The sequence below is a fragment of the Pelophylax lessonae genome (assembly GCF_965119305.1).
Source record: "Pelophylax lessonae genome assembly, chromosome: 2".
NCBI lineage: Eukaryota > Metazoa > Chordata > Amphibia > Anura > Ranidae > Pelophylax > Pelophylax lessonae.
The window spans coordinates 628,819,943-628,834,882 of NC_138769.1; the positions used below are offsets into that span (position 1 = coordinate 628,819,943).

General features: G+C 42.5%; 1 protein-coding gene across 1 annotated transcript in view; it reads right to left on the reverse strand.

Moving 5' to 3' along the window:
• USP12 (ubiquitin specific peptidase 12) overlaps positions 1-14,940 on the reverse strand; it is a 185,210-nt gene that overhangs the window by 87,772 nt on the left and 82,498 nt on the right. Inside the window, exon 2 of the mRNA XM_082245502.1 lies at positions 7,244-7,324. Coding sequence (XP_082101628.1) covers positions 7,244-7,324 — 81 coding nt within the window. The remainder of the gene's footprint in view (positions 1-7,243; positions 7,325-14,940) is intronic.

The window sequence follows — 14,940 nt, forward strand, 5'->3', positions numbered from 1 at the left end:
GCCAGGGCGAACCATAGCCGAACGCTCGATGGCGGGCTGGGGATCCATCTGACCCTCTGCCCTGGAGAGCCAGGGCGGCCAGTCCGATACCCAGCTCTGCATGATCCAACTTCATCCGAAAATCCACTAAAGCTGACAAAATAACCGCTTTAGTGGATCAAAAGAAAAAAGATAAGAAGGCTGAGACTGTAGCCCCAGCACAGGGAAGCCTGTCTACTCCTAACGCTAGGCAGAGACAAACTGAGTTGGGATGGCTTAATGCAGGGGGGGTATTGACCAGTGGGACAGCCCCCATGGGTGTGTCTATGCTAAAAGCTTTTGTTACTAACAAGTCTTATGCCTAGCTACTCCTGCGGAGCAGAAGTCAATACCCATTGGTGATGACTGTATGAGTGGGCGGCGACTGTCGGAGGACGTAAGAGAACTTCCTTTTAAACTGGAGGTAGTAAAATATGCTAAAGAGCATAGAAACAGAGCAGCGGAGAGACATTTTGGGCCACCTCCAACTGAAAAAATGATGAGTGTGGAGGAAACAGGAGGATCAGCTGCAAAAAGCAGATAAAAGTAGGCACGCTTTTCGTGGGCATGCTGCAAAGTGGCCACAGTTAGACGTGGACATGAAGGAATGGATCACAGGTTATCGGAAAAATGGCTTCTCAGTCTCTACAAAAATGATAATATATGAAGCCAAACGCATTGCTGTAGAGAAAGGTATTCATGATTTTACTGGATCACCATCGTGGTGCTACAGATTTATGAGGCGATGTGGCCTTGTTATGCGCACCAAAACTAGAATTGCACAAAAAATGCCAAAAGAATATGAATCTAAGATTGTCTTTTCATAAATTTGTAGTTGATGCTAGGAAGAACTGGTTTTGAAATTGGCCAGATTGGGAATATGGATGAAGTCCCGCAAACCTTTGATGTACCATCTAATAGGACTGTTGATCTGAAAGGTGCCAAAACCCTAACAGTGAAAACCTCAGGACATGAGAAAACCTATTACACAATTGTGTTGTCCACCCATGTTAATGTTCAAAAGGAAAACATTTCCAAAAGAAGTGATTCCACAAGAAGTTGTTGTACATGTTCATGAGAAAGGATGGATAGACAAAAATGGAATGAGAGTATGGGTTGAAAAAGTGTGGTCCATAAGTTCTGGAGGGCTTCTGAAAAAAACTGCCTTATTAGTTTGGAGCACATATTAGCGAACCTACAAAAAAGTGCTTTAAAGAAGTAAAGACTCATCTAGCTGTAATTCCTGGGGGTTTTACCAGCCAGTTGCAACCTCTCGGCGTTTCCATCAACAAACCATTTAAAGTCTTTATGCGAGAAGAGTGGAACAAATGGATGGCTGCTGGTAATCATGATCTGACACTTACTGGATGAATGAAGAGGCCCGCTATCACTCAAGTTTGTGAATGGGTGAAAACATGGCACTCAGTGAAGGAGAAAATCGTTGTACAGTCATTCAAATAAATGTGGCATTAGCAATGCCTTAGATGGAACTGAAGATAGTATTGTATAAGATGATAGCAAAGAAAGTGATCTCAAGTGATCGTGAGCAACTGAGCTTTGTAAATTTTGACACTTGCGATGATGAATTCTTGGGCTTCCCAGAAAACTAGAAGAGTACTCGAACCTTAAAGTCCCTCCTCATTTGTTAATGACCTGCTGTTCACTTTACATGGCTGAAATATTATTGTGTTATGTTTTAATCAATATTTTAGTACACCATTTGCTTCAGAATATTTTTTTTCTTGTTTTCCTTCTCTAAAACCTGTGTGTGTCTTATGGTCAGGTGTGTCTTATGGAGCGAAAAATATGGTATTTTTTTGGTAGGTCTGTATGGCCCGAGAATAGGGTTCTTGCTGTTTGGGCTATAACATGTTCGATGTTAACTTCTCCCTTTGGACTGATTTTGTACATGATCTTCCCTCACATCATCTTGCTGGCCTGGGTAACCCATGTTCTTTCTTCCCCCCTTGGGGTTTGGGGTAGGAACTTATGAGTACTCAAATGCATATTTTTAGTTGTACACTGTTATATGTTTAATGTGTAAAAATGTAACATGATAGATTAATGATTACGATGTGGAAACAGATGCATTTTGTAAATACACTGCATCTCCCAGTACCTAAAGGATCTCCTGAGGAAGCTGTAAGCAAAACGCATAGCGATCCATTGGCTTACCACACTTGAGATCCCTGTTCAGCCCGGATATTTAAGCTCACCGCAGATTCTGTGTTAGCAATACCAGATCCTAACTGTATATGGGCATGTAACAGGTTCTTTTGCACATACGTATCTTGTATGGAGAGATTTTGTACAGTTTCCTATATACTACCGTCCTTTTGATATGGTTTTAGTATTTTATCATGCGGTTATAATAAAAAATTGCTATTTTTACCTCTTGAGTATTCGTGTTTCCTTATGGGATTATTGGTGACTACCTTGAAAGGCCTGTTACAGCTTATAGTTTTAAGGTGATGACACTCAGACTACAAGGATCTGATGGATGGTGGAAGATCTATTTTATTTGAATATATATGGTTTTTGATTTAAGAGACACTTCACGTTTGACACACTGAACACGGTTTATTTTTTTGTACGGTTGTTATATTCACTGGCACTGCATCATTTCACGATATTGTACATTTAAAAAAGGTTTTCCATCCAAATTTTTTTGTCACTCTGGTTGAAATCAAATGACAATTTGACTCCACTAATGATTAGAAAATAGAACAAATATTCTTAAAACAAGACATTTCCAACAAGATGTTAAAAACATGGACAAATTAATGAGTTTCCTGAATGGAACAGAACAGAACAAAAAATGACATTGTTTTACTGGAATGAATATCCCTTCACACAAGAATTCATACATCTCTTGGTTGCTTGATCTCAACATTCGGTGCCTACCACCTTTCTCCTCCTCTTACCTTCCCAGCATTTTTTTTTTTTTTTGCTGGGAGCAGAGAGTGGGGTCCCTCCACCTAGCACTCCTCCTTACTGACCACCTCCCCTGTCTTTTTGCCTAACCTAGAACACAGTAACACAAGGGACACATTTCATTTAAGGCAAGTAATGTCTCTTGATATTTTTTTATCTTTAAGTAAACTTGGGCTCAAATGTATACATCTTCGCAGATCTGTTTTCTCTTGGACTTGAAATGGTGTATTTCTGCTGGTCACTGTCAAAAACAACTAAATCATATCTACTGTAATTCTTTTTTTTTTTTCACTTATAAATTTTTTATTAAGGGTTTGAGATGAGTCTGTACAAAAGTATACATTATAATCATGTAATTTAACAATGTAGGAAAAAGTAGGGTTCTTACATCATTTTTAATACAAATATATAGCAATCACAATCTCTTATCCCAATTTATCTGCAGTACCCTACTTCTATTCCTATACAGCCAACTTGTCTTCATGATAAAGCTACACATAGTACAGTCTCTTCCCACCCCAATTTTCCTTCTTTTATACCTACATAAACAACCCTCAAAACCCCCCCCCCCCCCCCCCAAAAAAAAAAAAATAACAGAGGGGAAGGAAAAGAGGGGAAAGGGAAAAAAAAAAAGAAAAAAAAAGGGGGGGGGATATTGATCCCTTCCATTTCCTGGCAGGCAAATGTTACCTCTACCCAAAGAAAAAAACTCAACGCTTACATCATACTTCCATTCAATTTTTCAATCTAGTAGTGCTATGCCTTCTCTCGATAAGATAAATAGATTCCATGCTCCCCACGTCTCTATATATTTTTCCCTCTTATGTTGAGCTGTCATTACTAAATCCTCCATTTTGTTTATTTCCTCTATTTTCCAAACCCAACCTGCTATTGTTGGAGATGTTTGTTTTTTCCAGTTAAGGGGTATACAAAGTCTGGCCGCATTTGCAAGATGACATATTACCGATTCTCTATATTTCCTCATTGATGAGTTATTTAGTTATAGAAGAAAAAAAAGCCGGATCTTCCGGAATCTCAACTTCTGTAAACTTTTGCATGATCACTCTAACCTTTTTCCAAAAGTCCGTCAATTTGGGGCAAGACCAAAAAGCTAAAAAAGCTGGCGCTGCTCGGTAGAAGAGGGCACGTTAATCCATATCTACTGTAATTCAATGCTCCATTGCAAAAAAAAATGGAAACCTCAAATAGGGGTACACATTATAGAAACTTTTTATGCTTGTTGCATGTAAAGCCTCAATGTTTTTGATTGGTAGTTTCTTACAGATTCTCTAATCTCGTTGCAAGAACACCAGATAAGGTTTGTCTGACAACAACGAATAACTAGCATGTTTAATTACATCAAACATCCACAATTATACTGGTAACCGGAGCCCATGTGATCTCTTGCCTAAGACTGAAGTAGCTAGGGAACCTTTTATTATTTGTGGGAAGTGCAAGGTCCCATTCTCTTACTCAAAAGGATGATGTGTGTGAACAATGCCAACAGGTGCTCAATTATTTCATGTAAATTTAGTATTTTAATGCAAGATCAGTTTTAGGTAATTGGTTTTCTACACACTCGTGTTTCCCACACAAGTCTTTCCCCACCAGTATATGTTTGGCTGATAATCTCACATATGAACAGGTGCAGTTAATAGCTTCTCAGCAATGCTGGTTGTAAACTAAATGAGGATAACGATTGTGAAAATGTATGTAGTGTATTGGTTTATATATTTAATAATGCTATTCAGTATACATGTTTTGTTTTCAACTTTGTTTTTCAACATTGAATTTAGTGCAGACTATTCATTTATAAAATTAATGTGAAAAAAAAAAAAATGCACAAAAAAAGTGCATGCCCCAAAAATTGTGCCAAGCCAAAACGCAATGTACTTTACCATGCATTTTGGCATGCGATCACATGCATTATCAAGATGCGCGAGGGTGCCACCCATTAAGATTTACTGGCACTGCTGATGCCTGCAAAAAGGCTGCACATTTCTGTGTATTACAGGATTGTACACGATTTTACACACATTTACGCAACGCACAAACATAAACCCATCCTAAAATTTTTTGCAACACTACACTTTGTACTGTCGCTTACAATTGAGGATGGGTTTGGAAACCTCTCTATGCATAGTCTATCAAACGAACTAAAAAATATTTATAGATGGTTCTCTTTAGGACGAAGTATGTTGTGTAAAAGTGTGTATGTACATATACATGTATATGTGCATATATATTTGCAAAATCCAGAAACTTTATGTGATAAATCCACGCAGTGTGTACAAAAGTTTTTAAAACTGAAAGTCCTGCTTCAAGTAAAGCATGTATGAAACTGAAGCCAATATTCTCATTCCTAAATTCTAATTGCAACTGGCAGCATGCAGCCCCTGTGCACACATTCTATAGGTCCTTTACACTGAAAAAAATACAGTAAACAAATATATGCGTTTTTGGTGCGTTTTCTGGTGGCCATGTACTTGTGAAACATAGATAGGTGACTCGAAGCGCACCAAAAACGCAACCATGGTGCGTTGTCCATTGACTTCAATGGGAGATGCATTCTTTTGGTGGACTTTGTGAACAGGGCACTAAAGATGAAGCATGCAGGACTTCTTAAAATGGATCCACCTGAAGCGCACCCTTTTTGAAGATTTCCACGGGATTTAAAGGGAAATATTTTTGCTAATTTTATTGTGCTTTTTAGCAAGGTAAAAGTGCAGCAAAAGCGCATCACGCGAAAGGGTCCTACTTTTTGTATAAAAAAAATACACTCTCATAGAGCAACTTGAATAAATCAAAGATATGGCATTTTATATTATTTTCAATATACTGGAAACAAATGATCTTGGTGTCTCCACACTATTCTCCATCCACAGTATGACTTGCAAAAAAAAAAAATTTAGCATAAAACAAAAAAAAAAAAAAAATACTGAAATTTCACAAAAATTTGAATAAATCCAAGTCAGCATTTAATCCTATGGGTTGTAAGTGTCCAGTTCATCTATCCATTTGACGTCCCTGCTTTGCAACTGCAGTTCCCTGTTGGATGGCACCAAGACAATTTGTTCCTAGTATATTGTAAATATTATACAAATGTCACATTGATTCATTTCATTCATCTTTTTCTGTGAGAGGGGTTTTATATATATATATATATATATATATATATATATATATATATATATATATATACACAGTACAGGGCTTGACAAATTTGCCTGAAATCTAGGAGCCAGCTAAAAAAGTTAGGAGCCAGTTTTTTTTTTTTTTTTAAACAACCAAGCTTTATTTAATAAAACGGATACTAAATTTACACATAAATACGACTAGAACCCCACTCTCCTCTATAGCGCAATTGGATGGAAATAGACAGTCTCTTTCCATCCGGTGCCATCTGATCCGATCCACGGGATGGATAGAAAATAGAACCACCATCCGTCTGTTTTTGGCGGACAGGATCAGATGGCAGCAGATTACCGCTCCATAGAGAAGAATGAAGGGTCCGATCAGGTCTGCCTGAAAAACTGACAGGCGGACCTGATCAGACAGCCCGTGTGAAAGGGGCCTTCGGCTGTGGCACAGCGATGAGGAAAAATTTAATTTTTAATAATTAAAAAGAAAAGATTTTTTTTTTTTTACATTTAAAAAATAAAATAATAACCACACTCCCTGTCCACTTACCTTTAAGCAAAGGTAACTGGACAGAGATAAAGCTTCCCCTAGCCTCTCATCTCACAGAAGAAGGCCGAAAAGCCGGGGCCTCAATTTTTGTACGGCGCGGAAGTCCGTGCACTCGAGGAGGAGGTAGGGGGCGCAAAAGGGACAGGACACCTCCTGCAGTGCACCCCAGGCGCCAGGTCGCTAATTCTAGTCGCAAATGCGACCTGGCGCCCGGGGTTTGTCGAGCCCTGATGTAGTAGGATATGTACAAAGATGTTACAGGTTGCAAAAAAAAATAAAAAATGTAAAAAAGGTTGCGATTGTTCGCTTCAGTTTCATACACGCTTTACCGGAAAAGAACCATGAGAATTTCAAAACAGATTTATCACATGTGAAGTTTTTGGATTTTGCAAACAATGAAATAAATCAATTACTCAAGGTTCTGCAGAGCTAGTATCATGGATTGTTTTCAATTTATGGGAGCAGAGGATATAAAGCTCCTGAACTGCATGCTCTCATCAGTACTGGATTGGAGGTGGGAGCTCCCTGCACAATATACTACTGTACCTATACACACACACACAAATCTATATATTTTTGTAACTCCTAAGGATCCACTTACATTTACTAAACCAAAATAGTGCTCATTCACTGGAAACTGTTCCGGACCAATCTCTTTCTCTAAAGCCGAGGCATTGGCGCCCTAGGAAAAAATAGAAAATATATACCATTATAGAAGCTGGACACTGCTTGAAGGCACACAATACAGGTAAGGAAATTTATAAAAAAAATAAACACAAAATATAAAATTATAATAGGTTGCAGAAATTAATTTTAACATTCCCCTACTGTTTCTGAACTACAAATCCCAATAGCTGGCAGGATGCTGCTAAAGAACAGCTCAAGCTCCCCAGATTTTCACAGAATTACCCCTTATCAAACGACATCGTTCATTTGTTTCTGAAGACACAGTTTTGGGATAACACACTCAGCAGCATGTACACCAGACTAATCACTCATTTACTCCTGCGCACAGGGAGAGGCCGATTGCAGCATAAGTGCTAAGGCATCATTTGATGGGTGTCCCGCTGTGACAGGAATGTGCTTCAAAGCTGAAAAAAAGCTCTTGCTTTTAAATTTTAAGAACTCTTCTCTGGCTTGGGATAAATGATTTCAGTACAGAAACAGGATGCGGCCACAAATCAGAATGCTGGTCTGAAAGATTGTTTTTGAACTGTCAATGTGTGCTGCTGAGCTGTCTAGACATAATCCACACTCGCAGAGGCCCAAAGTTGCACCAAATAATTCAGCACTTCATGCTGGGCCACGATAGATAAAAAAAATCCAGGTTGTTCAGGGAATAAATTTGTAGAACCACATCCATAATAATATGTTATGGTTATCAATGATGTCTGGCCTATGCAAACATCCGTGTCTTCTTAACTGGTATGCCATTTCCAAGGTGCCAGGCTGTAGCTGTGCACACATGGAGTTAGCGCATACCACACTGCAAAGCCCATCACTGTAAACAGAATTTACCTCTATGCTAACTGCCCATTCTTGTACAAACTAAATGATGTGCGATTCTTGTATGTATTCAAAACAAGTTAGATTCTATGTTGTGGCTAATAGACACTAAAGAGTAGGGATCGACCGATACCGATTTTCCGGCCACCCTTCAGGCCGATAGCCAATATTAGATGCCAAAATTCTGCATATTTAAAGTTTTTGTTTTTACACTGCCCTTTTAAAAATAATTTTCTTTGATCACTTTTTGCTGTCACAAGGAATGTAAACATCCCTTGTGACAGTAATAGGCAGTGACAGGTACTCTTTATGGAGGGATCTGGGGTCTAAAAGACCCCAAATCCCTCCTCTGCACTTAAAAGCATTCAAAATGCCAAGTTTGGCTGTTTTGAATGCTGTCTGTGCTGTTTTTTAAATAAGGTGCCTTTAGGGCTGACGCGCTGCGCTGGCTGGTCGTTTGGGTCTCCCGGTGGGACGGGATACCTGGGCAGGCCGCAGAAGGGAGTGGGACCAGAGACCCGGATGAGCGGCGAAAGGCGGCGAGGGGGCAACGTCCCCTTCCATTTCTTGTAATTACAATTGAGCGGCTGCTGAGCCGCATCGGTTGTCATTACAAGAACGCCGACTGTTGGCTCTAAACAACGGTACCGGGGTGATGCCTCTAGCTGCAGGCATCACTTCGGTACAACCACTTGAAGCAATATCGGCAAGTTTGTGTCCGATACTTCAAAAAAGTGAATACCGGCCTCCAATAATCAGCTCCACCGATAATCGGTCGATCCCTACTAAAGAGATATGTTATTTCTACAACACCACTGATTGAAATGCCCAAGAAGAATGGCCAGTGAGTATACAGGCATGAACCAGACAATGGAGTCACTGATCACTTCCAGTGAAAGATTAAATGATTGAACCTTCAGCCTAACATTGATGGAAATGGGTGACAAGATATGTGTATACTATATATTATTGTTAAGCCATCCGTACAAAGGTCAAATTGTCATGGCCGCCGCTATTTTCAATAGAAAACCAAAAACCGAATGGCCGCCAGACCACATAAACATGGCTGCCGTGCATAGAAACACACAGGCCCTGAGCAGAACCACGAGACTTCCAGGGACCCAGGAGGGATCCCTAGGCCTCAAGGACAGACCCAGGCAGGACGAGGGGCCCTGGCAGGAGCCCCCACCAGGTAGCACCCCCACACAGCCAATCTTCTGTTCGCTGGCAGCGCAACCCCCCCACTGGCCCTCATTGCCAGTATAGCGCCTTGCCCCCACCCCAGGAGGTGGGCCAGACCACCCAAACAGCCCCAGCATAAGTAGAGGGGGGGGGATAGGGTGGGGGGACAGGTGAAAAGGGGTGCCTGATGGGAAGGAGGGGAACCCGGGGGTCAACCCGCCCCAAGGAGAGATGGCCCACATCCACCTCAAAACCCTTCAGGGGGAGAGGGGGGGGGGGGGACAGCTACTCACCATACCAGGAACCGGGTGGGCACCGCTCCTCGACAGATTTCTTTTTCTGCCTAGTGTCCTACTCCTGTAGGGGGCAGTATAACCCAATGGTTATGAAGATCAGGACCTGTGTCCTTCAATGAATGAAAGAGAAATTAGATTTTGTTTTACATTTTTTTTTATAGCAGAAAGTAAAAAAAAAAATAAAAAAAGTATATATATATATATATATATATATATATATATATATATATATATATATATATACAGTGGGTACGGAAAGTATTCAGACCCCCTTAAATTTTTCACTCTTTGTTATATTGCAGCCATTTGCTAAAATCATTTAGGTTCATTCTTCTTCCTCATGAATGTACACATAGCACCCCATACTGACAGAAAAACACAGAAATGTTGACATTGTTGCAGATTTATTAAAAAAGAAAAACTGAAATATCACATGGTCCTAAGTATTCAGACCCTTTGCTGTGACACTCATATATTTAACTCAGGTGCTTTCCATTTCTTCTGATCATCCTTGAGATGGTTCTACACCTTCATTTGAGTCCAGCTGTGTTTGATTATACTGATTGGACTTGATTAGGAAAGCCACACACCTGTCTATATAAGACCTTCCAGATCACAATGCATGTCAGAGCAAATGAGAATCATGAGGTCAAAGGAACTGCCTGAAGAGCTCAGAGACAGAATTGTGGCAAGGCACAGATCTGGCCAAGGTTACAAAAAGATTTCTGCTGCACTTAAGGTTCCTAAGAGCACAGTGGCCTCCATAATCCTCAAATGGAAGACGTTTGGGACGACCAGAACCCTTCCTAGAGCTGGCCGTCCGGCCAAACTGAGCTATCGGGGGAGAAGAGCCTTGGTGAGAGAGGTAAAGAAGAACCCAAAGATCACTGTGGCTGAGCTCCAGAGATGCAGTCAGGAGATGGGAGAAAGTTGTAGAAAGTCAACCATCACTGCAGCCCTCCACCAGTCGGGGCTTTATGGCAGAGTGGCCCGACGGAAGCCTCTCCTCAGTGTAAGACACATGAAAGCCCGCATGGAGTTTGCTAAAAAAACACCTGACGGACTCCAAGATGGTGAGAAATAAGATTCTCTGGTCTGATGAGACCAAAATAGAACTTTTTGGCCTTAATTCTAAGCGGTATGTGTGGTGAAAACCAGGCACTGCTCATCACCTGTCCAATACAGTCCCAACAGTGAAGCATGGTGGTGGCAGCATCATGCAGTGGGGGTGTTTTTCAGCTGCAGGGACAGGACGACTGGTTGCAATCGAGGGAAAGATGAATGCGGCCAAGTACAGGGATATCCTGGACAAAAACCTTCTCCAGAGTGCTCTGGACCTCAGACTGGGCCGAAGGTTTACCTTCCACGAAGACAATGACCCTAAGCACACAGCTAAAATAACGAAGGAGTGGCTTCACAACAACTCCGTGACTGTTCTTGAATGGCCCAGCCAGAGCCCTGACTTAAACCCAATTGAGCATCTCTGGAGAGACCTAAAAATGGCTGTCCACCAACGTTTACCATCCAACCTGACAGAACTGGAGAGGATCTGCAAGGAGGAATGGCAGAGGATCCCCAAATCCAGGTGTGAAAGACTTGTTGCATCTTTCCCAAAAAGACTCCTGGCTGTATTAGATCAAAAGGGGGGTTCTACTAAATACTGAGCAAAGGGTCTGAATACTTAGGACCATGTGATATTTCAGTTTTTCTTTTTTATTAAATCTGCAACAATGTCAACAATTCTGTGTTTTTCTGTCAGTATGGGGTGCTATGTGTACATTCATGAGGAAGAAGAATGAACTTAAATGATTTTAGCAAATGGCTGCAATATAACAAAGAGTGAAAAATTTAAGGGGGTCTGAATACTTTCCGTACCCACTGTATATATATATATATATATATATATATTTTTTTTTTTTTTTTTTTTTTTATTTTTTCCTTTTTATTCTTTTAAATTGTTGCTTTTTTTGTATACAGTACAGTGTTGCGTGTGTGTGTGTCAGTGTATACAGTACAGTGTGTGTGTGTCATGTGTTGGTGTATACAGTACAATGTGTGTGTGTGTGTGTCTGTCATGTGTTGGTGTATACAGTACAGTGTGTGTGTCATGTGTTGATGTGTTGGTGTATACAGTGCAGTGTGTGCGCGTGTTGGTGTATACAGTACAGTGTGTGTGTCATGTGTTGGTGTATACAGTACAGTGTGTGTGTGTCATGTGTTGGTGTATACAGTGCAGTGTGTGTGTTGTATGTTGGTGTATACAGTGCAGTAAGAATTCCAGCCTTACAATGACTTCTCCCCCTCTCTCTCTCTCCCCCCCAAAACGAGGCTTAGAAGAGATGAGCTGCTGTACAGTCTGCAGAAGGTTGGGAGGGATGGGGGTGGGCAGGACAAGGACGGGTTTCCTGAAAGCTAGGCTGGATTTTTCACACAGAGTGACAAGCTTTCCAGTAAGTGCATGAGAGCTGCCAATTTCAGCTCAGCAAGCAAAGCGTTGTCGGTGAAGAACGGGAAGTAGGTGATTGTCTGGCTCAGATTAGACTTTTCTAAGCTACACAATCAGCAAACCTGAAAACAAATAATATCAAAGGATAAATAGGACCGTCTGGATTTTGTGGACAGGATTGGGTAGTGGAGGACGTCAGCGGACATGTCACTGATGACATCTGTTGGTCCATGAGACTGAAAGGTCCGATCAGGTTCACCTGAAAAACTGACAGGCTGCCTTAACCTTCCTAGCGGTATTCCCGAGTGTGGCTCGGGGTTAAAGTTCAGTGCCAAAAGAGGCAACGCCGAGCCACACTCTGGGTACCGCCAGAAGCACCGCTGGATCCTGGTAGAGGGGTTACTTACCTTGTCACCGGGATCCAGCGATGTATGCAGGCGGTGTGCGGCGGCAGATCTTCCTCCCGATGCTCTCTGTGCCCCGGCTTCCGTCTCCTGAGCCTTGACGCTCGCAGGGGGGTGGAACCGGCGGCAAATTCAAAAGTAAAACACACTGATACATTACAAAATAAAATAAATTCACATTAGATTGCCCCCCAGTGCCCTTTCCTGCAGTTTTACTGTAATATATATATATATATATATACACACACACACACTTTAACTTATTTATAGTCATTTATTATATTATAATTTATGATTTTGTGTTTCAAACTTTATCATACCCGAGATGTTATAAAGAACGCACACAGTAAAAAAAAAAAAAACCATATGTAAATAGTTGGTTTGGGCATGCAAAATAATAGTACCGCTTTCAGCACCTAAAATCAGAAACAATCATACCGCCAGGGAGGTTAATCGGACAGCCCGTGTTAAACTTTATCCAACCTCTCTCATATATTATATATATTTCTCTTACGTCCTCCGACAGTCGCCGCCTCTTCATATTCGTCACAATGGGGTAATTGACCTTTCTCCGTAGGAGTAGCTAGGCAACAGAATATGTCAATATTAAAGCTTTTAACATATCCCACCCCCAGGGGGTGGTCCCCTCAGTCAATACCCTCCTACTTCCTGTATCCATACCTCAGTTTCATTGACTAGCTGTTAGGAGTTAGCTGGCTGTTTCTGTGCTGGGGCTTTTTGTCTCAGCCTTTATCTTCTTTTGATTTTGAGTTTTTTTCTCTCTCTTTACTTGGCTGTTACTTTTGTCAGCATTAGTTAGTTCTTCTGATGAAGAGGATCGTGCGGGCTGGGTCTCGGGCTGGCCCCCCTGGTCGCAGGTTGTGGGCCAGTGGCTTCCCAGCCTGCCATCGAGCGTTCAGTCAGGTATTTTTCCTGGCATATGTGAACGACCCATCCCTGTTCGCTGCAGGGATGCTGTGGTGAGGTGGCTACCTCACTGGACGCCATGCGGTTTTGCACCGCAGTTCTACTGCGTCCTGGCTGCGACTCTCCCTGTCCCATGTGCAGTGGCTTGATCGCTTGTTCCCCACACCATTTAGAAGGTAAGTGTACTCTGTGTGGGGACCTGTCTGTTTAGTGGGTGTCAGTCTGGGACTGTGTAACCCTGCATGTCTGTTTCACAAAGTTGGGCTCCCTGTCTGTTTTCATGCTGCTGTGGGCTGCAAGGAGGGGGGCTGTTGTACACTGTTGAGTGTTAAAACTGTGTGATTATCTGTGTGACATGCTGTATGCTTGTAGGGCATGATTTTATACATGTTGGTGCATACATGCGGCGGCCGCTGCTGCGGTCCGCCATTTTATTAATAGCTGCAGGCATGTGCTGGCCATTTCTATGTGCTAGGAGCGGCGTTTTTGGCGCCAAGCGCCGCCATTTTGGCGGCGATCGCTCGGGCCACATGTCAGCGCTACATGCTCTGCCTTTGCTAGTCCCTCACCGGAGGCCATGTTTGTGGAGCCTTCCATAGGCTTTATAGGAGCGGTCTGTGTTACATCGCTTCCTTTACCCTGAAAACAGCGATCGGTGCAGCAGCCTGAGTGGTCTCTCCAGGTTTATCTTCCTTATCCCTGTATTCCTTGCCTATGTTTTGTGTTTCTCCCTGTGGGGGTCGGTGTGTGCTGTGTGTGCGGTGGGCTGCGCTCGCCGCGATATTAAAGGGACAGTACTCCTTTTTTTCCTACACACTTTTGGGGGCATGGATTCTCAGGAAAGCAAATTTCCTCCCACCTTAGTGGGGGGCCAGGGGACTGCTGCTGCTTCCCCCGCGGGGGGTGTTTTGGCTACTGTCGTGGCTAACCTTGCTGCTCAGGTGCAGATGCTTGTGGCTGCTCAATCCACAAAACGGCCCAGGGTTTCAATTTCCTCTGATTCAGAGGGCGATGGTGATGGGGCTGCTATGGCTGGGGTCACCTTGTCGGGGTCCCGCTCGTCCCTGGACCTTGTGGGGTCTGCAGGGGAGGCAGAAGTTGAAGGGGTTGATAATTCCCCCCTGGCTCGTCTGAAGAGCTTGCACTCATGGATGAATTGGTTGCTTCTATCAAACAAACACTGCATTTGCAGGATGAACCATGTCCTCCTGCCGTCCTGGCCTCTTATGGGACGCAGCGAAGACGCAAATCATCGCAGATTTTTCCTTGCACTGAGGATTTTCAGCGCGCTGTTAGTGAACAGTGGCTGCAATATACGGAAGCCTTCTGCTGTGCCGTTATCCTTTCACGCCCGCTACTGATGAACGTTGGTGTGTGCCACCTCCGGTGGATCACGCGGTGGCAGTTTTGAATAAGTCCACTGCGATTCCTGCTGAGGATACCCCGGTGTTCCGGGATGTCACGGACAGGAGGCTGGAGTCTCTTGCCCGCCATACTTACTCGGTTACCGGTTCCATGCTGAAAGCTATTTTTGCTT